Below are 27,814 nucleotides of genomic sequence, written 5' to 3' on the forward strand. Positions count from 1 at the left end.
TGAAAAAACTTTGTGGAACTGTAAGCAACAGAGACACAACTCGACCAGGGGGGCATTTGATAAAGGAAAAACCCCAGAAACGCGTCATGCCCATGGTCTGAACAGAAAATAAAGGTGGATGTTCCACGAGCCTCGTGTGCTGCCTGTTTCTTTCTGCTGGAGGAGACGTCTTGGGTAATATATATATATATATATATATATATATATATATATATATATATATATATATATATATATATATATATATATATATATATATATATATATATATATATATATATATAAATCCAAGGAAACCTGCCTATAACTTGCTGGTGCCAGCCGTGGTGCAGAAGCCACAAATACCGAAGAAATCCAAGTCTCAATCGGGAAGGAGGCGGCACACCGATTCATCCACAGGAAGTTTATTGAAGCAGTAACAACGTGTTTCAGCCAGAAAGGCCTTTTTTGAGTTACCAAACAGCCGTCATGGACGCCATTAAATGCGGTGCTCGTATTCATAGAAATAGACAAAATACTATATTTCATGGTCTACAAAAATAATACTGTAATGTGAATCAAAATTATTGCAGAAGCCACAAGTTGTTTGTATCATTCGGTGCATACATTGACTCAATGCTGCATCCCGTATAATTCCTTAAGAAAATGAATAAATACGATGCTTGCGCCCACCGCAGAACATCAACCTACGTGAGAACCACTCATAAACATGGAAGAAAGACCTTGCTCCAAAGCTCTCCACAGGATACAGCTCCCAATTACATGTGCAAAATTACACAGTAACATCGGTCATTTCAGAACGCATCCTGATAAATGCACTTATATACATTCAATATGAATAGTGAATTAAGAAGGCCTAATTCATTTGACCATATGGAGATAAACAATATTAGAGCAATATTGATGGTTACATCGGTCAATTCTATCCTGATAAATACACTTATATACATTCAAAGCGAATAGTAGATAGAATGGACTAATTCATTTTACCATATAGAAATAAACAATATTTGGGCAGTATTGTAGTACAACTGTGCAGGCAGTGTGAGCATAGCCTTTGGTAATACGGTAATACATCCAGGCTGTCATATTCCTATTGACATCAGGGACATCAGGTGCGTGGTGCATTCTAGGCAATAAATATCAGACCATGAAATGCTAAAGCATGATAAAATAATAAAGCAAACCTTATGTACTTTGAATGCGCATATCTAAAGCGTCCCTGCAACGTATGTTTGGGATGATATTGTATATTTAACCCAAGTGACACCGTGAGCAAATTAAAGTGAAAAGTGTAAGTAGAAAAAATATATATGTAGTACTTTGTATGTGCCAGCGATCATTGAATTCTAGTGATCCTCTATATCTGAAATGCATATGGTAATATATGAATACACACTTAAGGTAAACAATCCCAATCAGGCAAGTGCCCAGAATAAGGTTGGAGATCTAAGACAACCATCTACACGGCAGCAGGAAAACATACATTGCACAATGAACAAAATGATAAGTAGAAAGTGCAATCTATTTACACACTATAATGAAGTCATAATTGGAATACCACAACATGTAGCAATATACAATTAAAAATAAACCATGATTTGAAGCAGGGGAGAATGGGGGGATAAGAGACTGTACCCCAATATGTGTGGCTAACTCCTCTTTTCTATTGATATATATATATATATATATATATATATATATATATATATATATATATATACACACACACACACACACACACACAGTGGAAAAAGGCACGTATGCCGAAACGCGTCCTGTTTCTTGAGCAAATAAATTGATGATTTGCTAAACCTACCACGCGAGTGTGGCCATTTATTCCTCTTGGGGGAAAACTTGGAGCTGATATATATATATAAAACCTACTGGCAGTAGGTAGTTCTAGTTAGGACCTTGTTTCTTTTCAAAAAGCCTGTTTTTCGTTTGCCAATATCTTTTGTCACTGTCTGACAAATCTTCGCGAAACTTTGAAAACTAATGGCCCACTCACTTCAGCTGGGGTGTTGAAAATTTCGGTGACATTCGTGAAGCGAGGGCTGAGAAAAAGTTGGGGCCCAAAATGCATTTTCTCCATGTTTATTTCTATAGGAATCTTTAGGCACGGATACAGCCCAAACAACCAAACGAAATTGCACCAAATTAGGCAAGGTAGCCTTTGGTTCAGAAAGAACTCTTTTTATTAAATGGTGTAAATCCATTCGGGAGTTCCTGAGAAATGTAAACATTTCTCAGATATACACATGGGCACGTGGAGGATTTGAGAACCCTCCCAATCTCGAGCCTGAAATCTGATTGGCTGCCAACACTTCAAACCAGGAAGTGTTGGCAGCCATCTTGTGACTCAGTTGAACCAAGGCTCAAGAAAAAAGATGAAAAAACAAGAAACGGAGGTAGGGTAGAAACACCCTGACTCACTAGGCCTGCTCAGGGGGTCCCACAGGGTCCAAAAAGCATTTAAAAGAATTTAAAATCGGCGGGATTCATGGTGGATCTGAAAATCCAGCTGAAATTTTTCAAAACAAAGCGCAGGAGTCCGTGTTTTGTCTAAAAAAAATCTAATTCTTTAAGATCCCGGGTGGGCCAGGTCCCGGGGGCTATTACCTCCAGTAAGTCCCACATTGCAGGATTGCTGGGTTCTGATAGTAGGCCACGCCACCTTTTTACATGAGTTTGCATACTGGTGAGTGTTTTGCCATCTACTTTGATATTTGATCAGTGATGTTCCTGACCATGCCATGAGTGATGTAATATGTGACGTCATCAGCAGTGTATTGCGGGGGTGCGAGTTATAGTTAGCTCAGCTAACTATAATGGCTGAATTTCACAGGTTTTGTATGAGTGACATGTCAGCCTAACTATAACGTTCCTGTAACGTGTTTTTATCCGTGAATTTCTAAGGTTTTTTTAAATTCTAATTCCTAATGGAGGTTTTTAGGGGCCAACTAGCCTACCTGTTACCTCCAGTAAGCCCCACATAGTGGGATTGCTGAGAGGTGGTCACAGTCCATGCCCCCTTTCTCCACCACTTTGCAAACACGCCTCCTGGTGCGCTCTTGGTTGGGTGATAAAGTCACCTTGCCTCTTGAGGGTCCCAAGGGGCCAACTAGCCCTACTGTTACCTCTAGTAAGCCCCACGCAGCAGGATTGCTGGGAGTTGGTCAGAGGCCACACCACCTTTCTCCACCACTCTGCAAACGTGCCTCCTGGTGCCCTGCTACTTGGGGGTTGTTTTTATCCCAAGGCCAATTTTAAATGATTGCTGCAGTGTATAAGTCCATTTACATTTTAAAATGTCACATTGCACAGTACAGGGACTGCTGTACATCACTGTCTTTTATTTAACCAAAGTACTGGGAGATGAATTGCATGGCAAAGTCAAGCACTGTCTTATTTTGGTATGTTTTATGATATATATTTGAAGAAAACATATAACATTATGTTTTCCCTCGATTACATGTAAAGGGAACGTGAACACGGATTTTAGTTGAGTAGTTTGATAGATCTTCACAAATTGTTGATCTCTGTTTTTTGGGTTTAGGTTAGGTATTTGACTCATGCTCCATGTCTTCCAACAGGCTTTTTCTGCATTTGATCAAGAAAGCAAAGGGACAGTGAGTCCTGAGGATTTTCTTCATGTTATTGAAAGCTTTTGTTTTAAACTAACAGAAAAACAACAGAAATATATTTTCACCAAACTGGCATTCAATGAAAACCATGAAGTATATTGGAAAACCTTCCTAAACAATTTTAACTTGTTAAATTCTCAGGTATGTGGTGCATGCACAGTCTTCTTCATCTCATTAAATTACAGGCCATTTGCTGAGTAGATAAATCATCATATTTCATGAAAAATGTTACGTATATTATATAAGCAGCCAAGTATATTTGTATGACGTCTTTTGTATAGAGCAAGGTATATGTTACATAAGTCAAGTGAAAAATCTACTTTAACAATTACTATAAATATTAGTTATATTAATAATCACAGTTAATGCTGTTTTTTACTATCCCGTTCAATTATGTATTCTGGTAGCTTACACTTTTTTTTTTTTTTGCAGAGTTTTATATAGCCCGAACTAGAACCGAACCGAATCAGTTATCAGAGCGCTTTACATAGCACCAGTTACGTTACATGAGGACACACTTTCATTTTAGGCACGGGGAGATTAAGTGATTTGCCCAGAATCACAGGGGGTTTTTGGCGTCGTTACCGAGACTCGAACCCAGATCTCCAGGTCCGAGGTCGAGCGCCTTAGCCGTTAGGCCAACCCCTCTCCCCTAATGTAACCTTCTTCAATGTGTGCTATAGCAGTGTCACACCAAGGGGGAGAACTGCTGAGAAACAGAGAAATAAAGAGATAAAGGTTAGACCAAAAATCTGCAGGTTCAGCCTTGGGGGAATCCGCATTGAAACGTTCTGTAGGAGTCAGTGGTTGGGGTCTGTTTACTAAAAACAGCTGTCAATGCTTTTGTCAAATGGTACGTACCCTTAAGGAACTAGTAATGTTGATATTACTTGGTAACCCCAGATGCGTTGTGAATGTCTACCCATTTACATGCTTCACATAAATATAAAGGCCAAAACAGACAGTCTTTTACATCCAAATTCTGTCAACATCGACAGGAGCTTCTCTGTGGGAGACTTATTTGTGCTATTTGTACAAGATCCTCTTATAAATGGAGGAATATGGTAATTAAGAACAGACAAGTATAGAAGCTGATTGGCTTACATGAAAGCAAGTGAAAACATTTTGGTCAAAAGTTTCAATTTGTGGGGCGTGGCTACGCGGGCGAAGATGGTGGACGCAGCTTGTTAGAGCTCCCCCCGGCCCGTTCTTGATCCGACTATTAATCCTGGCTTCCAGACCCGTTTCGATCCCCAAACAGCTGGCGAGCAGTACAGAGGGCAGGAGGTATCGCCCGGTGTGCCCTTCGGTGCTCCCGGATCGCTGGCGGAGCCGAAGACCGCGGCGGCAGTCTGCGGCCTAGTCCCCGGGGAAAAGCCGGGACCTCGAGTTTGGCACTCCCCGGCCGGGGGGTCGACACGCCAACCTGCTTATATCCGCTCCCTGGGGGCTGGCAGAGCCCTTCTTCCGGGCGGAGTGAGGAGCTGCTGGAGGGACCCTCCGGTTAGGGTGGGTGCCTGCTCTGGCATCTGGAGGAGGCTGGAGTGAGACGAGGCCTACGTTGGGGCCGCAAGACCGGGACCTCGATTTTCGGGGCCTCCGACACCAATAGCAGTGGAGTGGCTGGGGAGATCCGACCGAGCCGGCGGACCAATCGGCTGACGGGCTGACCCTGAACGGCGGCGGCTCCAGGGTGCTGTGGCTGGGTGCTGATCAGCCTCGCTGCGATTTTGGGACACACCTGGAGAACCTGGGGAGAGTGGAGGCTTGCATCCTTGCCGGTAAGCCGGGGCCTGAGTTTTCGCGCTCTCCCGGGGCCGGCTGCGGACAGAACCGACGCAGACCACAGGAGGTGTCTAGGTGCCTCTGGACTGATGGAGGTTGCGGCAGGCTGTGGGGGGCGCCGCGGAGCTGCCTTCTGGGGTGACCCATTGGCCCTATCATGATTGGGGGTGCAGACCCTGCCTGGGGCAGCCGGTGGGCCACGTTGAACCTCCCTTGGATTGTCATTGGCGAAGCCGGTGGTGTGGCAGTCGGGACGCCCGGGGACCTGCGAGACCTGTGAATCCGGGGTGGTCCGCTGTGTGACCTACGGAGCAATCGGAAGCGGGGGAGAGAGGGACACGGCCTGGTGATCAGTTTCCATAGACCCCTGGCTGGGGGCCGTTTCCTCTTCAGGGGCTGCGGGACCACGGACGGACCCACTCATCGGTGGAAGGAACCCCCCCCTCTGTGGAGCCTCCTGATACAAAACCCTATAGCTTCACGCGGCTATGACTAGGGGAGGTGGCGGCCCGCCCAAGCAAGGGCCCATAGACAAGTTTACCGGGCCCAGCGGAGGGTCTGGAGCTCCCAGTGGGGGTGGAGGAGCTGGACCGGACAACGCAGCACTCATGGCGGCGATCACCCAGTCCAGGGATATGCTGGACGCAAAGATTGGGGCAGTGGGCGCGGACGTGACCCTGCTGCGACAAGATCTACGGAATGCCGTGGAACGGATTACCGAGACGGAGTCAAGGATCTCGGTGGTCGAGGATGATGTGGGGACCTTGAAACGCAAAATGGCCGCGATGGAACACGCTCAGAAGGCCCTTGCGACCCGAGTGGAAGATGCTGAAGGGCGCGCACGTAGGAACAACCTACGCTTTGTTGGCTTTCCGGAACGATGCGAAAAGGACAATATGGAACAGTTTCTAACCGGATGGCTGGAAAGCTGGCTCCCCACAGGGGCCCTCTCCACTTGCTTTGTGATTGAACGTGCACATCGCGCATTAACGCAGCGACCGCTGGAAGGAGAACGACCCCGAGCTGTAATCGCCAGACTGTTGAACTATCATGATCGGGATGTGATTCTACGCGAGGCGAGGGCCAGAGACTCCATCGTGTACGAGAATCGGAAGATCATGATCTTCCCTGACTATACCAGGTTGGTGCAGCAGCAGCGTCGTTCCTTCTTGGATGCTAAGGCCAAACTGCGTGGATTGAAGATCCAATATTCCCTGCTGTACCCGGCCCGCCTGCGGGTTATTTATCAGTCCCGAACCCATTTCTTCGACTCTCCTGAGGATGTTTTCAAGTGGACGGACGAATCTGTGCAGATCAGACCCCATGCCCAGCCGGGTCTAAATCCTGATGCCCCTGGAGGTTCGTCGCAGGAGCGGAGGGGCCAGCCGGCCCGAACGGACAGACAGCGGAGGTCCAGGTCGAGGAAGAGATCCGTCTCGGCCAGCGTGACTCGTGCCAGTGAGACTATGGCGTCTGACCACTCTGAGGACAATTCGTGAGCCCATGGGCGACACTGCGCTGCTGCGGTGAACTCGAGCTGCCGGAGGGTCCGTGGCCGGGCCTCGTCCCTAGAAGTGTGGGCGATGTCCATAGTGCCTGTTCTTGGGGATGGTTTACTTGTAATGGTGGTGGCGGATAAGGGTCTGGGGGTGCCTTGATAGGGCCTCCGACTACCACGCAAAGTGGGTGTTGGTTAGGGGAAGGGTGGGAATTGCAGTTCTTAAGGGGTGTTGGGATCCATTGGTATGGTTGGTCTTGGGCCCTCTGTTTTGGGCCCGGGGCGGCCCATGCCGCGACAGGTACTTCAATGTTCTATGAGGTATTGGGGTGGGGGGTGTTGGAGGCAGGGGTTGGGGGTAGGACATGTAGGAACAGAGATGACTGAAACTGTAGGGTGTGCTAGAGTGGTTCCTGTTGTTGTTGGGAGGGTCTGGGACGGGTGGGGAAGGGAAATGCACGTGCTGTTTGTTAAAGACCTGGAGGAAATACACGGTGTGTGGGGATGGCACGGGGGGCCGACATGTTGGACCTCGATTGACTATGGCTGACTTGCCTCATAGACTCTCCCGGGAGTACCTACGAATAATCACTTGGAATGTCAGGGGGATGCTGGATGCAATTAAAAGGGGGGCAGTCTTGCGCTGGGGGAAGAGAGAGGCTGCTGATGTACTCCTGCTCCAAGAAACTCACATGATGGGCTCTAAGGTACTTAGCTTGCAGAGGTTTGGATATCATCAGGTATTTCATGCCGGTTTCGTCAGGGGCTCTAGGGGTGTTGCTATACTGGTGCATCGCAGAGTTGCATACGTCCATGAGAAGCAGTGGGCTGACCCTCAAGGCCGCTTTATATTCGTCAAGGGCATGGTGGGCAAGGAACCGGTTGTATTTGGAAGTGTGTATGCCCCCCCCCCCTCTGCAGTGGGCCCTCTCCGAGAAGCTGTTTACAGTGTGGGAGGATATCCCGGAGTCCTTGGCTGTGATTGGCGGCGACTGGAATGAGATGATGGATGTGAGTGTGGACCGTCAGAGGCAGCGGGGAGTGCTTGCTGGCCCTTCTCCAGGTTCCCCTACCCGGTTGCAGGCCATGGCTGAGGGATTAGGATGGGTGGATGTGTGGCGCCATCTGCATCCGACAGCGCGCGAATACACGTATGTCTCTGCAGTGCATGGCTCGTTCTCGAGACTGGATTATGTGTTTGTGCCTGCCGTCTGTCTGAGTAGGGTGCGCGGCGCTGCGATGCTTCCGAGGGGGCTCTCGGACCACTCCCCAGTATCAATCACGATAGACCTGCTTACTAAGCGGCAACCTTTCCGATGGAGGATGTCCTCGTGGCATCTCCAGCAGCCCTCTTATGTCCAACACCTGCGGGAAGCTGTTGCTCACTACTGGCGGGAAAACCTAGTAGATGATATGGACGTTGTAGTAGTATGGGAGGCCATGAAACCTACGATAAGGGGGGTGGATATTGCGTGGTGTGCTGCAGCCCGCCGTAAACGTCGGGAGTCGACCACTACAGCTGCTAAACTCGTGGAGGAACTAGAACAGCGGGGTCGGGGAGGAGGAGATGAGGTAGCGATACGGCTGCTTCTCCAGGCGCAGCAGTCCTATGCCTCTCTCTTGATGGACGAGGCTAAACAGGCGTGGCTGGCCACGCGGAGCAGGATATACCAGTGGGGAGACAAGTCCAGCACCATGCTCCATAGGTTGTGTCAGCAGCGTCTCCAACCGATCACGCTGCCGGGCCTCACTGCTGAGGACGGAGTGACGATTACAGAGCCGGCCGAGCTTGCAGCGAGTTTCGCCGACTATTTTAGGTCACAGTATGCCCCGCGAGACAGTCTCCGCGCTGAGGATGTGGCTAAATTTATTGACGACTTGCCGCCTCGGGCGGTGTCTGATGAGGCCAGGCAGGAACTAGATGCTCCACTTACGGCCGAGGAACTTGGGGAGGCACTGGGCCAACTTAATGCTGGTAAAGCACCGGGTCCGAATGGCTACCCTTGTGAATTTTTTAAGAAATTCCAGCTTCTCCTTGGGTCCCATTACCGTTCTACTCTGGAGGCTGCACGTGAGCGGGGCAGATTGCCACCTGACTGGTGCCACGCCGAAATCGTGGTTTTTCAAAAACCTGGCAAACCCCCTGACAGACACGACTCTTATCGCCCCATCTCATTACTGAATATAGAAGCCAAGATTCTAGCAAAGGCACTAGCGAATCGCTTACTCCCCTATATGACGGATTTAGTCCATCTGGATCAAGCAGGCTTTATGCCCCATCGGGCGACGCGGCACAACATCCGGCGAGCGCAAGCAGCGGTGGACGCGATGGGGATCCTGGGAGAGGGGGCGGCTTTGTTATTAGCGGACATTCATAAGGCGTTTGATTCCGTCAGCTGGACGTACCTTTTCGCGCTCCTGTCTCGCCTCAACCTGGGCCTGGTGCTTCTGTCGTACAACTCGTTGCTTTATACAGACGTCACGGCGTCCGTTAGGGTCGCTGGGGCCACGTCGGGGGTATTCTCCATTGGACGGGGGATCCGTCAGGGGTGCCCGTTGTCCCCGTACTTGTTTGCTCTAGCTATGGAGCCTCTAGCGTCTTGGGTACGCATAGACGCACAGCTCCGGGGTTTTGTTTGGTCTGAAACCCTTTTTGATAGGATTGCCTTGTATGCGGACGACGTCCTCTTCTTTCTTACTGACTTGGATCGCTCGGGGCCCCGAGTGTTAGAAATTATGCGAGTTTTTGGAGAAGTCTCGGGCCTTTGCTTGAGTTTAGGCAAATCTACCCTCTGGGTACTAGGAGGCGAGGCGGAGGTGGGCCTCTGGGCGTCGGGCTTACGGCAGGCGACCGACGGTTTGAAGTATTTGGGGGTGTTCCTTTCAGAATCCACCCGTATTACGTGGGAGCGTAATATCGTACCTGTATGGGATAAGGTTCAAGAGGATGTTAAAACTTGGTCTCGGATGCCCTTAACCATATTTGGTAAATCGGCAATATTCAAGATGGTGGCTCTTCCGCGTCTATTGTACCAATTACAGAACTACCCTCATCCCATCCCTCCCCAGTGGTTTCGACAAGTTAATTCTACCCTGAGTCGCTTTCTGTGGGCTGGGGGCGCGGCCAGAGTGGCCCTGAAGACGTGCTTCCTCTCCACGTATTGTGGAGGTTTGGCCACCCCAGATCTGTTGTCTTATTATCAGGCCTCACAGCTGCTCATACTCAATGAGTGGTGGTATGGCGACAGAGGAGACCTGGCATATGCCCTGGAGCGCTCATTGATGGGCGACCATACGTTGCACACGGTGCTCTACTCGGCCCGGCTGCGGCGGGCACTGCCATGCGTTACGAAAGTAGTCTTTGCTGTGTGGCGGCAGGCGTTACGTCGTATGGGTTGGTGGGGTAGGCTAACTGCTGAGACACCGTTGTGGCATAATGGTCAACTCCCCGGCCTGATGACACTATCGGGGTTCGATGGCTGGGATGCAGTTGGGATATCAACGTTGGGACAGGTCATGTCCGGGACTACTCTTAAGTCCTTCCAGGACCTTAGCGCTGAGTTCAGTATGCCCCAGACCCAGTTCTTTCGCTACTCACAATTCCGGCATGCACTCACGCCCAGTGTCGCGAACCTCGACTCGCTCCCTGAGTTTAGCCCCATTGAAGCTAAGGTATTCATGGGGGACCTTGGTGATAAGAAGATCTCTCGCATTTATCAGACGATGGTGACCCACTGCTCTTCTACCTTGCTACCTTTGAAAGCAGCTTGGGAGGCTGACATAGGCCCCCTAGATGATGATGACTGGAGGGAGGCCCTGGAGTCCCCACGCGGAACCGCAATAGCGATGCGGCTTCGACTAATCAAATTCAAGTACCTTCATAGGTCTTATTATACCCGAGAGCGGCTCTGGAAGGCTGGACTGATTGGCTCGTCGGAATGTCTGAGGTGTGGCGCGGCTGTGGGTACACTGCTGCATACAGTGTGGTCATGCCCTAGACTGATTGGATTCTGGAGGGGCGTATGGAATTGCTTGTCTGAGGTCTTGGGATGGGACCTCCCACGCACTCACCGGTTGGGCTTACTCCACATACTCGAGGGCGTTGGTGGGAACATCTACAAGCGCCACCTATTGCTACTGGGCCTAATAGTGGCCAAGCGAGATCTAGCCAGAGCGTGGAAGGGTGTCCGGGCCCCCCCCCTGTGTGCATGGAAGGCCGGTCTGGATTTTTATATGGGACTGGAACAACCTGTGTTTGAGGCGAGAGGCTGCCCCCATAAGCACTTTAAGATCTGGAAGAGATGGGCGGAGTACAGGGGGCTGCTTCTTGATCCCCCGGTGGTACATGAAGAAGAGTTATAGACAGAGGTACCTGAGTGCCTCATTACTGTGTCATGCCTTACGACCGATGATAATATGTGTCTACTACACGTGCATAGGGTTAGGGTGGGATAAGGGGAGGGTAGTGGGGGAGTTGGGCATTGGGAGTTGTTGGGGGGGACAGGGGTAGGGGAGGGGGATCCTTACTTTGATTTCTTCTCCTTCCTTGGTTTGTTATGATGAGTGTACACTGTGCTGCAATGTCTGGTGGCGCTCTCCTGATTGTGGAGAACCACGCCTTTTGCTCTGCTTAAACTCAATTGAATAATAAAATTTCGTTGTGAAAAAAAGTTTCAATTTGTGTCTCTCCTTGATGAATACCAGTGAGGCTCGGTAGAACAAAGCATTTACTAAAGTCTTGCTATAAAGAGGGGGCTGTGATCCAAGTCAGTAACCCTGTTCTATCTAACTTACAGCTGGGTGATTCGGAGTTGCAAGAAATCTTGTGTTCAAGATTAAATCTGGATCTCCTCCAAACGTTTGTCCCCCCCCCCACATTATGAAAAAAATGGAATATGTGATTACAGAACCACTGTTGATGGTTCTTAACAGGCGTTTGACCCAGGGTACTGTTCCTAAATCTTTAAAAAACACTATGGGGCTTCCACTTTTAAAGAAGCAAGGGGAGGATACACTAAAACCCTAACAACTATCGTCCTTTCTAACTGCCACCTTACTGTGCTACAATTATAGAAGCTCTTTAGCAAGGTTCCAATTGTCAGGGCCCACTGTGAGAAGGGTTCCGGCATGGTCATAACACTGAAACCATGCTACTGTTTGTCATGGATGGTTTGAAGAAAGATGTGGACAATGGCAAAGAATTTGCACTGCTGCTGTTGGGACTGTCGGCTTCCTTCAACATGGCTGACCTCATCACATTATTAGATTGTGTGGAAGCGGCTGGCCACAGGATGGAATCCTTTTTGGAAGGTCGAGTCTATTTTATTCTGTTGTTGCTGAGAATAAGCAAGTGAAATTTAAACTCCCTCATGCCTCATCCCTTTACCACTACCTTAGTTCTTAGACTATTGATAAAAGAGCTGATGGAGATGAGCAGTAGACTCTACTTCTATGCTGATGTTTCCCAAATCCTACTAAGCTTAGATGAGAAAACAGCCACACAACTAGATTTCCATAATACATGTTTCATATGGCACTGGTCTTTCTCTTGAAACAGAATGATGATAAAATTGAAGTGGCTACTATAAAGAAAAGATTAGATCTGTGGGCAATCCACTATTACCTTGTGGAAATGGGCCCTTTACCCAGCTCTAAAGTCTGTGTAGAAATCTTAGGAGTTTTGGTAGTTTGCAATCTATCAATGAACCCCCAGATCTGCTCAGTGGTTTCCAAATGTGTTTTCTTGCTGCAACAGTTCATAAATTAGTTCCCTTTTTAACTCAGGAGTTCCTCATTTTGGGAATACTGGCAACTGTCCGGTCTAGATTACGCAAATTCCCTAAATTTTCTATAAAAATATATCTCCACAGACTACAAGCAGTGCAAAATGCAGCAGTATGACTAATCTAAATGCACACATGTGACACCCTGATTTCAACAGTTTCCTACCTTCCAGTAAAAGCAGTGTTCAGTTTAAGTGCTGCTGTCGAATAATTCCTAAGGCTTTAGGTAGCACTGCACCTGCATTTGTAACTAAGCGTATCATGCGGCATGTTCCTTCATGCTGTGCTTCTTCTGAGGACTCAGAATAGGCATCACGAGGAAAAAACAGGTGGGCGCAGATTTCTGTTAAAGCGCCAACCAGGTGGAACAATCCCTCTTCTTAACTCTACACCATTTGGGAATACCAAGTTGTTTATAAAAAAATAAAAACTTGGTTATTCAGGCAAGTCTATACAATTTAAACCTCTAAAAGTCGTCGGTGCATATCCCCCCTTTATGTTGCTTACAAAGTTGGTATTCAGCGCCACAAAACCACTGGTGAACGTGCGCTTTTTTAGGTCGAGGACCGTAGGCTAAGCTTGCGCAGTCTCGGGGAGAGATTTAATGTTTTGTAGAATGGGGGCTTGAATCCGCCTCTCTGCCCCATTGGTTGGCTTCCTAAACGGAGGCCAGCCATTGGAGGAGAGGGACGTCATTCCATTAAAGCCCCGTCTCTTTCGGATTCGGGGGCGTGTTTTTGGCGTTCTTTCGCCCTGTGATGTCATCCGTCACTCAGAACGCCAAAAACACGCCCCCGATTCCGATTTTGGACGTTTGCGGCCGCCATTTTTTTTCTTGTTCTACTGAGTTTGGACGGACCCACCCGAATTCGACAGAGGTCGTGAAGTTGAGGTAAAAGGTTGAGCGCGAGTTACATGACAGAAGGGCAGAGGTACATATTTTTCTTAGTTCCAGGCCTTGCTTTGCCATCTTCCTCTGGGCTTTGTTTAACTGACTGCCAGGAGGAGGCCACCACTGCTATCACTAACAGTGACCCGGGCACATGACTCGGGGCTCCACACAGGTCAATAGGTGACACGGCGTGTTTTCTTCGGCACACTCTGTCACGCCTGTCCTAGAACCCTGACCCTAGCGTGATAACTTACACAACTATGACTGTTTTAGACCAGGAGCTGGCGGGAACGGATTAGACTCCTATTTCCATATAAAAGGGCGGGTCTCCTGGAACTCTCCAGCACAGCTCAGCCTCCGAGAGGGGGAAGGCAACGGCACATCTGCTGATAACCCCGGTCTGCCCCCTCTGCAGTCCTTGCACCCGTCCCCCGCCCTGGTGAGAAGCGAGACCGGCAGTCCTTGCACCCGTCCCCCGCCCTGGTGAGAAGCGAGACCGGCAGTCCTTGCACCCGTCCCCCACCCTGGTGCAAGGGGGAAGGCAACGGCACATCTACTGATAACCCCGGTCCGCCCCCTCTGCAGTCCTTGCACCCGTCCCCCGCCCTGGTGCAAAGTGGAGACCGGCAGTCCTTGCACTCGTCCCTCGCCCTGGTGAGATGTGGAGTCCGGCAGTCCTTGCACCCGTCCCTCACCCTGGTGAGATGCGGAGTCCGGCAGTCCTTGCACCCGTCCCTCGCCCTGGTGAGATGCGGAGTCCGGCAGTCCTTGCACCAGTCCCTCGCCCTGGTGAGATGCGGAGTCAGGCAGTCCTTGTCAGAGGTTCCAGGGAGAAGCTTTCATTTAAGAGCTTGTTGTAGGAGTAATGTTACTTTTGTATTGTATATCTGGAGGCAATGACGGAAGCAGCAAAATACCAGCGGGGGGGAGGCACCTATGCGCGCATATTTTTAAGCCACGCCCCTAATTGCATCTGCCCAGTTGTTTCATTCCATGTAAAGCTCTGCTGGCGCTCCCAGATGTGCGTCTAATTCAGATATTTCCGCTGAAGTGCAATGCTCTTCTCATTCAGGCAGCGCTGTAGTGTCCCCTCCAGCGCATGAGGGGGTTTGGAAGGAATCTAAAATAGTAGGGACTGCCGTCATTAGTAACTGAAAAGGAATGTTATGTGTGTGTCCCTTTTGCGGTAGTCAGAATAAAAAAAACCTGATTGGCCTCTGTGTGTGTGTGCGCATGCCTGGGCGTGTGTGTGCATCTGTGTATGTGTGTTTGCCTCTGTGTGTGTGTTTGCCTGTGTATGTAAAAGCATTTGTGCGTGAGTGTGTGTGCCTGTGGGTGTGCGTGCGTGCGTGTCCAGGGCAATGCAATCCTTCACTTCTTTCAAGATTAACATAAAAATGTATGTTGTGTTTGTACCACATGTGCCGTTGTCAGAATGAAATGACTGCGGATGTGGCCAGGCCTCGCCTCCACATGGCGTTCTGATTAGGTCTTTCCCGCCAGCCTGAAGTGTTTTTACAGTTAGGCGGAGCTCACCTTCTTGCCGGGCCTGAGCTCGGCGGCGTTGAATATGTGCTGTGTTATCTAGGAGTCTCCCCTAATCCTGTAAAATGAGTAAAGCGGGGTGCAGTAGTGTTGGGGTGCAGAGAGAGTGGAGGACGTATAGAAGAACTTTGAGTTAGAAGTTTTAGGTAATTCACAGAAATATTCACATACATTTTCCCTTCTTTCCCCCTCCGACCTCCAATTCCCTGCCCTCTCGCTGTGCTTGCTTCCCTGCACCCTGGCTGTGCTCGCTTCCCTGTCCCCTGGCTGTGCTTGCTTCCCTGCCCCCTGGATGTGCTTGCTGCCCTGCCCCCTGGCTGTGCTTGCTTCCCTGCCCCCTCGCTGTGCTTGCTCTCCTGCCCCCTGGCTGTGCTTGCTCCCCTGCCCCCTGGCTGTGCTTGCTCCCTTGCCCCCTGGCTGTGCTTGCTCCCCTGCCCCCTGGCTGTGCTTGCTTCCCTGCCCCCTGGCTGTACTTGCTTCCCTGTCCCCTGGCTGTGCGTGCTTCCCTGCCCCCTGGCTGTGCTTGCTTCCCTGCCCCATGGCTGTGCTTGCTTCCCTGCCCCCTGGCTGTGCTTGCTTCCCTGCCCCCTGGCTGTGCTTGCTCTCCTGTCCTCTGGCTGTGCTTGCTTCCCTGCCCCCTGGCTGTGCTTGCTTCCCTGCCCCCTGGCTGAGCTTGCTCCCCTGGCTCTGTGTGTGTGTGGGGGGCTCTGTGTGTGTATGGGGGGCTCTGTGTGTGTGTGTGTGTGTGTGGGGGGGGGGGCTCTGTGTGTGTGTGGGGGGGCTCTGTGTGTGTGTGTGGGGGGCTCTGTGTGTGTTGGGCTCTGTTTGTGTGTCTGGGGCTCTGTGTGTGTGTCTGTGGGGCTCTGTGTGTGTGTGTGTGGCTCTGTATGTGTGTGTGGGGCTCTGTGTGTGTGGGGGGGGCTCTGTGTTTCTGTGGGGCTCTGTGTGTGTGGGGAGGGGGCTCTGTGTGTGGGGGGGCTCTGTGTGTGTGTGTGTGTGTGTGGGCCTGTGTGTGTGTGTGTGGGGCTCTGTGTGTGTGTGGCACGCTGTGTGTGTGGGGCTCTGTGTGTGTGTGGGGGGCTCTGTGTGTGTGGGGGGCTCTGTGTATGTGGGGGGGCTCTGTGTGTGTGTGTGTGTGGGGGGCTCTGTGGGTGGCTCTGTATGTGTGTGTGTGGGTGGCTTTGTGTGTGTGGCTCTGTGTGGGTGTAAATGCAATAGGTCATGCATTTGCGAGCGATTAACCTATTGGCATTGTAAATGACAATGATATTTATTTAACGATTAAGCTATTGGCAATGTAAATGATAATGCCATTTATTTAAGATAAAAAAAAAAAAAAATATGTCATGAGCAATGCCAATAGCTCTACCTTTAATAATGCCGAGACCATTGCATTGTAAATGCTTGTCAAGTTTTGCTAACGTAACATACCAAATAAACGGTGGAAAGACTGGGAATGGAGAGGGTGGAAGGGAATACCAGCACACACAGAGGTCGCACTGAAGCTACTGATGCAAGATTGCTCAAGGAGTCCTGAAAAAGAGGTTGTCAGTCGGCTGAAAATCATGGCAGCTTTCAGAGGGTTGTGCATACACAAGCCCTAAGGTTGTTACAAAATCATGTGCATTTAAAAAAGCTACTAACAGCGAAATTGTCTTATAAACTTTAGGCTTTTGTGGCTGGGTTGGTTGTTTGGGGTAGGACTTAATATGTTTTGTATATACAGAGCCATTACTCAATACATATTTTTCATTTATTTAGGCTCCCACTGATTGGCACGAACGAGTTGCAAAACTTATCCAGCCTAAATACCCTTCGGAGCTGACAATAAAGGACATTATGACACGTATAGAGGAAGTTGTAACGGGTCGCTTTTATACCATTGCACAAGAGTTTTTAAATACGGACTATGCAAAAATAAATGTCATTTCAAAGGAAGACTTCAGAGAAATTTGCAACAGGAATTTCATGCTTCTGACAGATGACCAAGTAAGGCATAAAGAAATGAGAATATTGCGGATAAATTATGCAATTCTTACTTTTCACGAAGACCGCATATTATTTTTTTGTTTATATTTATCTACATGAATTAATGCAGCATGAGAATGTGCGAGTGTGAATGCGTTATTCATAAACAGCTTGTTTCTGTTCTACAAATCAAGAAAACGCATTGTAATATATTAGTGCAAAGGGGCATGGTCTGGCCACCAAAGATGGTAGCTGCCATATTCTATGCTCCATGCATGGGCCCTTAACGTCTGGCATAAGCCTTGTCATCTGGCCTTGACAAGTAACCTCCGCTCCACACTTGGGGAGTTGTGGGAGGCGCGGTGATCTGAGAAAGTACTCCCTTAGCCCTAGCGATCCTCGCATGCACATATGCGTTGACTGTGCCTGCATCTGTTGCGGCACAAAGGCCTTGGTGGGATTGAGAAGGAGAGGAGAGTCGGACATCGACTGCAGTTGAAGAGGTAAGATACCTAGGTAAGGCTGGGGTTGTGAGTGCATACTGTCACACTGCTGGTGCAGTGAATGAGAAGGAGCGCTCATTATTATAATTATTATTATTATTATTTAACGATTTGTAGAGCGCCTGGTGACCCAGAGGCATCCCCGCGCTATAAGAACTTGCGTTGGCCAAAAGTGGAAAGATGGTCCTATTTGGCAAAGAGAAGGGTTTTTAGCTGTTTGCGGAAGCGTAAGTAGCAGGGTTCCAGCCGCAGACAGCGTGGGAGCGAGTTCCAGCCTGAGGATGCTTTTGCTGAAAAGCGTCGACCTCCAGTGCGAACCCTCCTGAATTTGGGGACATTAGCCAGACGCTCATTGTCCGAGCGCAGGGATCTCGGTGCTTTATACGGGGTGACCATGTCTCTCAGGATGGAAGGGCCTTGACCGTTGAGGAGTTTGTGGGCGGTGCACATTGCCTTAAACTCTATCCTCTCTCACACTGGAAGCCAGTGGAGAGCCTTGAGCGCTGGTCTGGCAGAGGCTCTAGAGGGAAGACCCATCAGCATCCGGGCAGCCGTATTTTGGGTACGTTGTAGCTTGGCCAGGTTAGTTTCGGGGGCTCCTAAATAGACGGCGTTACTGTAGTCCAATCGTGCAAGGATCAGACCTTGAACCAGGAGTTTCCTAGATGGAGGAGGGAGCAGCGGAAGGATCTTGCGGACTGATCGCATGAGTCCGAAGCAAGTTCCCGCTGTTTTGGTTGCCTGGGTTTTCATGGACAGATCTGGTTCGAGCCAGACCCCCAGACTCTTGATTTCCTTCTTCGGGGCGGGCACCTCACCCAAAGCATCGGGCCAGACAGATGGTGGAATTGCTGACCATTTCTTGCCCATCAGCATGACTTCGGTTTTAGACCCGTTGAGTTTGAGTGAGGACTCGCACATCCAGAGGTGGATTTCCTGGAGGCAGTTCAACAGATTGTCTGGGCAGTGGTCGAGATGTGAGAGCGAGACGACCAGTTGCGTGTCGTCCGCATAGCTCACAATCTTGATGCCGAAGGGGGCAACTATGTCCTCTAAAGGGGCCATATAGGCGTTAAACAAGGTGGGACTTAGTGAGGACCCCTGGGGCACCCCGCTAGTCAGAGGCAGGGAATCAGAGCGGGAGTTGCCATCCCAGACCTGGAACGAACGGCCCGACAGAAATGACTCTATCCAGGCCAACGCGGTGCCCCCGAGTCCCGCCCTGGCCAGCCGGTGGAGCAAGACACGGTGGTTCACCGTGTCAAAGGCAAAACTAAGGTCCAGGAGGATCACTGCCACTGACGCCCCTGAATCTAAAATGCACCTTGCCTCCTCGATGACTGCGAGGAGGGCAGTGTCCGTGCCGTGGCCAGGACGGAACCCAGTTTGGGACCGACGCAGTAGGTTGTTAGATTCCAGGAACTGGGACATCTGGACATTGACCAGTTTTTCGGCCATGTTGCTGATGCCCGGGAGGAGCGAGATCGGCCTGTAGTTTGCCAGATCGGTGGGGTCCAGTTGGGGTTTTTTAAGAAGGGCTTTAACTACCGCCCCCTTCCAGCTAGGAGGGACGGAGCCTTGGGACAGCGAGGTGTTGATTAACCCTGGGCGTAGTGGGCGTAGTGGGGCTCCGCGGAGCTACGCGGAGAGGGCGAGAAGCTACGCCCACTCCCGCACTCCGCGTAGCCCCACTACGCACCTCCCTCCCGCTCTCCCTACATGCATTATTTAAGCAATTACCCTGAATAAAACAACTTTAAAGCACTTACCTTGTCCGGGGCTCGTCCGGGGCTCCCTCTTTGAATAGCGTCCTTTCCTGGATACCAATGCGCATGCGCGGGGGCCGCGCATGCGCATTTCTCCTGAGAAATGCGCATGCGCGGGCGGCCGCGCATGCGCATTGGTATCCAGGAAAGGACGCTATTCAAAGAGGGAGCCCCGGACGAGCCCCGGACGGGCCCCGGACAAGGTAAGTGCTTTAAAGTTGTTTTATTCAGGGTAATTGCTTAAATAATGTATCTACGGGAGGGCGGGAGGGAAGCGGGTGGCGTACGACTCGGCTACGCACACGGAGTGGGCGTAGTGTTGCCGGCTACGCTGTCTACGCAAAATGCGTAGAAGGCAACACTACGCCTACTCCGTGGGCGTAGCCAATTCGGACGCCCAGGGTTAGTGTTGATCAGTTCCATGATAGGGGACACGATCGCAGGGGCAACTGCTTTCAGGAATCTCATGGGAGCAGGGTCACAAGGGGAGCCGCTTTTCATCTTGGCCAGAGTCTTTCCCACCTCGTCCAGAGAAACCGCCCTAAAAGCGGTCAGCTGTGGGTGAGAGGTGTCTCCTGGGCGGGTGTCAGGCGCATCGTTGTCCCTGTAGTTTAGCTGGCTGGGCTGCGGGAGTGAGGCTAGGATGTGAGACGGTGGCAGAGTCTCTACGCCGCTCAGCCTTCAAAGCTACCGCAATTGTGCCCGTGTTTGTTTTTGTTTTGTGGTGGGTGTAAAACGTGTTTTGCCAGTCTTTTATAACTCGTTTTTTTAATGAACATCTGTTGACTCACTAACGGTGTTTTTTAACTGAGCACTGACAGCATTTCACTTGCACCACGCACATATCTGACACTGGGGAGATTAAAAACCCCATAGCCCTTTTCTTGATTACAAGGAGGAGGGGAAAGTTATTTACTTACCCAAGGAAGCCTGTGCTCGTCTTTCCTCCTGACCCGCCCCGTTCCGACGCGGTAACCAGTACCGTTGCGCGGAGGGCGGGCCAGGGAGAGCCAGTCACTTCCTGCCGGGACACTACACGAGCGGTTAGCGCTCTAGTGCACCTATCTGGAGGGCCTATTTAGCCATCGCCCCTTGTGAGCGCGCAGCGTTCGCGCGCAGTGTCGCCGAAGACCAGCCAAAGAGCTGCCCGTCTGCGCCCGTCCGCGACAGGACGAGGCAGACAGAGGCTATAAGGCGACTCCACGATGCCTCCCGACAGTGAAGGTATTAACCTTGTTTCCTACTCACCCCGCACCCTCCGACAGTTACAGCCAAGGGTGAAGTGTGATACTCGGTTACTATATAAACAGCTTGAAGGTAGCTTTTCTTGCCTCCAATGCCGTTTTCAGTCAGATTCGACAGTAAATAGCTTTGGCGAGAAAGATAACATATCCACTACTCCCCTGGAACTAAAGTGTCTCCTTCTAAATGTGCGTTCCATGCCTAAGCACCAACTACAGATCTGGGACCTCATTCACGCAGAACAACCTGATCTCTGTTTCTTTACTGAGACGTGGATGAAACCCCACACTACACCTGCTGTTGTGTTGGGTGTTCCCTCAGGATACAGAATCATGCATGCTGATAGGCCTATTAAAACAGGAGGTGGCTTAGCGATTATATGTAAAGACATGTTTAAGACAACTATTTTAGACAAAATATGTAGTCCATTGTTGGAAATTATGATTTTTAAAATCACATTAGGTAACATTTCCTGGAGAGGAGCCCTTCTGTATCGTCCACCCACTCCCAATCCAGACTTCGCCCTGCTCCTTCTGGAAACACTTGCTCCCCATATAAAAGCCAAGGAGGATTTCATCCTCCTCGGGGATTTTAACATTCATATGGACGTCCCAGAATTGCCGGAAGCCACTCATCTGACCACTGATCTATCCCACTTGGGGCTCAATTTAAGCAACAACGGTGCCACACATATAGGTGGGCACACCCTCGACCTTATATTTTCAAACTGTTCCAAAATACGTTGTTTTCCTGCTAAAAACATCCTTTGGTCAGATCACTTTTTGATTGAATTTCATCTGGCTGGACCAATCAATCGACCTCAGAAAGCCTTGCCCCCGCCTATTCTTCGTCGAGAATGGCACAAAATCTCAGCAACCAACTTGCACAAATATTGGGTGCAACCGGCTATCACAGAGACAGATTCTGCTGAGTCTGCATTAGAGAAATTTAATCAATCTCTAAAATCTGCTATTGACACCATTGCCCCCCTTAAACTACACAAACAATTTCTCCATACCAAACAGGAGAAATGGTATACAGCTGATCTTAGGAAAGAAAAGCAAAAATGCAGACGTTTAGAAAAATTCTGGAGAACTTCAAAAAATGAAGAGGCCAGGGAAGCCTTTCACGTGGCTCAGTCAGCTTACTACAAAAATATAAAACTAGCCAGGAAAGTCCACCTCTCCGCGCAACTGGAGGAGGCAGGGAACTGCCCGCGCGAACTATTTAAAATTTTAAAAAATTTTATTAAACCCACAGCCACTGAAAGTACCGATGATGCTTCTCAACCACTCTGTGACGAAATCTCTGAGTTTTTTGAGGAAAAAATAAATTTGATTTATAACAAAATTTTAACCTCTAAGGGTGGGGCTACTACACCCTCTCTTGAAGCTAAAATCGGCACTCAGGTCACAAATTCCCTGTCTGTCATTCCCCCCGTCACAGATCTAAATCTGGCAACACTTATTGGCCATATGAAAACTGGTTCCCCCAGCGACCTCCTTCCTGCCAAAATGGTGGCCCCTTTGATTTCCATCTTAGGCCCCTCGATCCAGGCAGTCATTAACACCTCCCTGGTTAAAGGCCAAGTCCCCATGGAATGGAAGACTGCGGTAGTAAACCCTATCCGGAAGAAGGCGACCCTACCCTGGACGGACTTATCTAACCTCCGACCTATCTCTCTCCTGCCCTACATCGGCAAGTTAACAGAGAAGCACGTGAACACCCACCTTTCCAACTATATCGAGACAGCGGGTGGCCTAGACCCTTCACAATCTGGGTTTAGGCCCAACCATAGCACCGAATCCGCCCTACTGGCCGTCACCAATAACATCAGGATGACGCTGGATAGTGGAGGGTCAATGATTCTGGTGCTATTGGACTTATCCGCTGCCTTCGATACGGTGTCTCACGATTTGCTTCTCTGTCGGCTGAGAGAGATAGGACTGGGAGGTACAGCCCTGTCCTGGATGGCGAGCTTTCTTTCGGGTCGCTCTCAGGAAGTCCGATTGGGCTCCCATAAATCCATCGCTAGGGAGCTCACCAGGGGTGTGCCACAGGGCTCATGCCTAAGCCCCACATTGTTTAATGTGTACGTGGCCCCCCTGGCTGACTTGGTGAGATCCTTTGGGTTTATACCGGTGTCCTACGCCGACGACACCCAACTTCTGTTCCCTTTTAAGACCTTCTCTCCTGCTTTACAAAGAACTTTCGCAGAAGGCATGAGGGCAGTCTCCAGATGGATGGCAAATAACTGCTTGCAGTGCAACGTGACCAAAACAGAGGTTGTACTCTATGGGGAAGCAGTAACACTATGGTCCAATGAGTGGTGGCCGCTTGAACTAGGACCTGCCCCTATTCCCAAACAGACCATAAGAAATCTGGGAGTGCTGTTTGATCAGTCTCTGACCTTTAAAGAACACGTCAACCAGGTTGCTGGCACCTGTTTCGGGGTCATTTCTTTGCTGAGAAGGGTGTTTCCTTTTCTCCCAGATCACCACAGAAAGACCTTGGTCCAGGCTCTGATCGTTAGTAGACTGGACTACTGTAATGGCCTTCTTTTGTCAGCTAATGAAGGCCAATTTAACAAACTTCAGGTGGTCCAGAATACGGCCGCGAGGTTAGTCATGAATGCTCCATCTAGGACCCCCTCCCGGCCACTACTGACAGAACTTCACTGGCTGCCAGTGCGACTGCGGACCAAATTCAAAATCCTGTGTACAATTCACAAGTGCCTGATGGGGAAAGGACCGAAATTTCTCACCTCAGCCTTCCTCCCTTATGTTCCTGGACGTTCACTACGATCAAGCAACCTCCAGCTCCTTAAGGTTCCAAAAATTAAAAAAACTCGGCAAGGAGGCAGGGCCTTAGCGTACACAGGGCCAGTTCTTTGGAACACCCTGCCCCTCGCATTAAAACTTAGTACTGATCACCTGTCTTTCCGAAAAACCCTGAAAACGTACCTTTTTTCCAGCATCTAATTCACTCCCCTCCCACCACTCACTATAAATGTCTATGGGCAGAGTAGCTGGTCTCCTTTGTATGGCAAAGCGCGGAGATACCCCTTCGGGGGTCTATTCAGGCGCTATAGAAGCATATAAATAAATAAATAAATAAATATGTGGGAGATTTTGGAGTCGAAGTAGTTTGCAAGTTCATTGCTCCTGCCCGGAAGGGACCTGTTGGGTGAGGGGGGTTGTGGTATTTTCAGGAGCTCTTTGGCAATGAGATAGGACTCTCTCGCCGAGTTGGTGGCATTTTTTATCCTCTCGTCGTAGTAAGAAGCTTTAGTAAGTTTCAGGGCAGATTTATATGCTCTCACCGACCTTCGGTAGGCGTCCTTACTAGAATGGAGCCAGTCCTTTCTCCACAGTCGCTCCGCTTTTTTACATTCCTTGCGGAGGGTTCTGAGTTCTGGGATGAACCATGGGGCTGACCCTGTCTTTCCGTTTTTATCTTCGCGGGTTTTTATAGGGAGGATAGAATCGAGAGGGTTGGAAATCCACTTCCTGAAATTGCTGTCCGCTATGACAGGATCCTCTGAGGGAGCAGGGGTCGTAGAATTTGACTGATATGTATGGGAGGTGGGAGTTTCTTACCCCACTCACTCGAATAAATTGTGCTGCGGGGGGGGAGGGGAGGAGAGTTTAACAGGCACCTGAAAGACTAGATGGCCTCTTGAAACTTCTCCACAATTCAGGGTGAGGCTGTCGGGAAAGCCCAAATGAAATGCTGGCAAACCAATGGATGCGGGAAGATATAATGGGGCTCTCACCCCGGTGCACTTTCGACATTTCAGCTAGCTTGACGTCTGCCTAATTGGAACACCACAGGGAAAGCCAAGGACCATCAACAACACGTATTACAAGAGGTTAGTCCTAGCACATCATTGACCTCTACCACTGGTCGCCGACATACAGGAGGAAAAGGTATAGCCAGTCAAAGTTGCTCTCGCCCCACTGCCTGTGGTAATAATGCAATAGGAGGGTGCCTGGCAGGCTCCGCCCTCACTGCCAAGTCATACCGCATCAACCTTACCAATCATCTCAACCGGTAAGGGGTTGGGCTGTGTCTTTCGTTTCCAAGTGAACACTGTTTCCGCCGACCCATGCTAGCGCAGGGTCCCTGCTTGAGCAGGGGCTGGCATCTTCTGTAGCCTCTCCATTAGCACCACTCCCCCTTGGCTCAGCTGGTAGGGTGTGATTATCGTTGGGCCTGACTGATCCTTTCCCCCTCCCTCTTGGACACAGATGGAGTGGTGAAAGATAAGGCAGGGCTTCCATCAGCCCAGGGAAAAAGTTACAAAACACTGAGCCTACAAGTCCATCTGACTTGCAGCCAATGCCACCAGCACCTGGACCATCAGACAATGGAGCTAATGATACATCAACACATTCTTCAGGTGATACAACACATCAGATCCTCATTGGGAAGCAAACTTAGAGAGCTGTGCTTACATTTCTCACTGATCTGTCAGGACCTATGCAAGCTAGTGGACCAGGACAATGAAACTGAAGGGAGATTTACAGGAACCCAAGAAATGATCCCAAGTTTACAAAGTAAAGTCACACTATTACTGAGAGCCCTAAACAATTCAAAGGAAAATTGGAGGGTGCAGAAGGCAGATCCGATTCTGAAGTAAAAATATACGACTTGTGGGAAATGCGGAGGGACTCTGTCCTGACCAATTCGTCCTGATATGGTTGCAATCCTGAGTCCCAGCAGAGAAACTCTCACAATGCTTTGTGGTGGAGAGGGACAATCACTCCCATGGCACTAAAACTCCCTCCGCCCCAGCTTCTCATATTACGTGTTTTTAACTACATCGAGCAGGATGCAAAACTCAATGTGGCCAGAGCAAAGGAGGCAGTCTATCAATAGTCATTCAAAATAATGGTCTTTAAAGACTACACCCACAAGGTGCAGCAGCAGTGCAGGGTGTATGCCTTCAGTGAAGCAGAAACTGCAAAGCTATACAGCTGAAATACATGCTTCTTCTGCAATCAGACTCCTGGTACTTTAAATGCTTCACAATTTACTGTGCATCTGGCATGCTAGATTGGTTTGAGTCATTGCACATGGTAGATATGTGGCATAAATGGCACCCAGAGGAGTGGGAGTACACACTCTGTATTATGGTTCGTACAACTCCTTTTCCAGTATTGACCATTGCATCATGTCCGCTCGTTGTTAGATAAATAGCTGTGGTAGAGTCACTCCTTTCTATACAGGCAAGGTTACAATAACATGGAAGCCGACAGCTTATCGCGTGGTGGCTTATAGACAATGATTTTGTAGATTCCCTCACACACAGATGCAATAAACAATTCCTTTGGCATCAACGTTGGCTCAGTTGCCTCGATTTGTATTCTCTGAGAAGCATTCAAGACAGTGCTGTAGGCAAACCCATGTCCCATGTCAAGCAGAAGCACATCAAACGAGAGGGCAGTGTGGCAGGCCTGGAAATTAGGGTGAAAGAGATAGAGAAACAGATTTCACTTTCCAGGGAGGCACCAGCTGTGCAGTCAACTAGAAGCTGTTCATACACCACTGAGGTATCTAGCCCCTGAGACAGACTGCCCCCTAAAGTTCAGTGTATAACTCAGGTGATAAATCCAGCAACCAGAGAACTGTCAGCCAGAATAATTTCTAGTCTCTGGACCAAAAATGGTGACTTTGTATTGCAAGAGACATAGTAAATACATTTGATGACTATTACAGCTCACTATATGCCTGACACCCCCCCCACTGGATCTCCCCGTTAAGGCGCTTGTGAAGAACTGGATCTACCGATCACAACTGAAGAGATCGCCTAGGCGGTCACAGGGAAGCAATGTCCCCTACAGTTTCCTAAAGGAATTCTTGAAGATATCTGCCTCGCTTACAGATCTCCATCTCTTAGCCCCATGTATTGAGGCAATTCACGCAAGTTCCCTGTTGGACGACCTACAAGGGATGGTTATAATGCTGATCCTGTATAACTTAATCAAAAGGAGAGAGGGAGATCAATGGATCAACGGACACTAGTTACCACTAGAGTGGAAGGTCCAGTTACAGCATGTGTCCGTGAGTGGTCTTCACTAACAAAACGGGGGGCTGAACTGTTCCTGCAAGGAGTGGGAAGAGAATAGGAAGACTACAGAGGGCTGTGCAAGAACTGGCGTGACCAGAGGTGTATATGTAACACCTGTGGGCATCCCTTTTGTTGGATGTATTTGCCTCACACACCCCGAAGGATGTCATGCTTCATCATCGGCGGTTGCTCCTCGTCGGGGGGGCGGTGCAATCCCCGACGGGCACACCTCAAAGAGGGGCACTTTGGCGGAGATCTTTTGTATCCAACTGCCCTATGGTGAAGTGTGGGTGTGTGGGCGGAGAGGCAACTGCGCCCAGGGTGAAGGTTAAAATGCAGTAAGAGGTACCGGAAACTATTTTATTCTGGTGGTCCCCCTATTGCAGTTAAAATCGTGAAAACGAGCTCACTCAGTGTCACCTCGTTAGGTAGAGTGACCTATGTAGAGCTCTGAAAAACAATAAGTGGTCAACATGTTTCTCGCAATTGGATTAGTATCCTGCGATTCATCAGGACCTTAGAACGTGAAAAGTAAAGAAGAAAATATAACTCAATAACATGCTAGTGTCATGTATATGGTGTGGTATAGGTATGCAGTTTACCTCAATGGGAAGTCCTATGCCTAAGGGTTAAGGGCTAAATACCACATGAGTGGTCGGCGGGTCAGTACATCGGGGTGAGCCTTCAGATTTGGCTCATTCTGCCCGTGTCCGTGTATGGTCACCTACCCATCTCCGCCGAGCTCGGATATATTTTCTTCTTTACTTTTCACGTTAGCAATAGTACTACTGGATTGCCCACATGGTCATTCTCAATGACTGGATTCCCGGAGATCGGGATGATCCTTCACTTCACTTACAACTAGACCTCTTGCCTGGGGTTGCAACACACGAGCATCTATACAGAACGGGGACCAAAGACTCCTTACTGGAGGTCACGAAGATCACAATAAAGGTATGGTGAAAAGCACTGGAAAGCATAGAAAGCATTAAAAAATTGATACAATTGATACTCATATGGCGGGGGACTCAACTCTCCAGGGTGCCGAAGTTGGAGGCGTTTGCTAAATGGGACTGCATTGGATTTACTTACTACCTTTGTAGATGTGTAGC

At 49.5% G+C, this 27,814-nt stretch overlaps 1 protein-coding gene across 2 annotated transcripts in view; it reads left to right on the plus strand.

Moving 5' to 3' along the window:
* The window catches only part of EFCAB6 (EF-hand calcium binding domain 6), an 803,637-nt gene that overhangs the window by 670,491 nt on the left and 105,332 nt on the right, over positions 1-27,814 (plus strand). For both annotated transcript variants that reach the window (XM_078673866.1, XM_078673867.1), the window contains 2 exons: positions 3,597-3,788; positions 16,912-17,139. In XM_078673866.1, the coding sequence (XP_078529992.1) occupies positions 3,597-3,788; positions 16,912-17,139 (420 nt within the window). The remainder of the gene's footprint in view (positions 1-3,596; positions 3,789-16,911; positions 17,140-27,814) is intronic.

Source organism: Lissotriton helveticus, chromosome 1_1 (genome assembly GCF_964261635.1).
Source record: "Lissotriton helveticus chromosome 1_1, aLisHel1.1, whole genome shotgun sequence".
In the NCBI taxonomy this organism is placed as follows: Eukaryota; Metazoa; Chordata; class Amphibia; order Caudata; family Salamandridae; genus Lissotriton; species Lissotriton helveticus.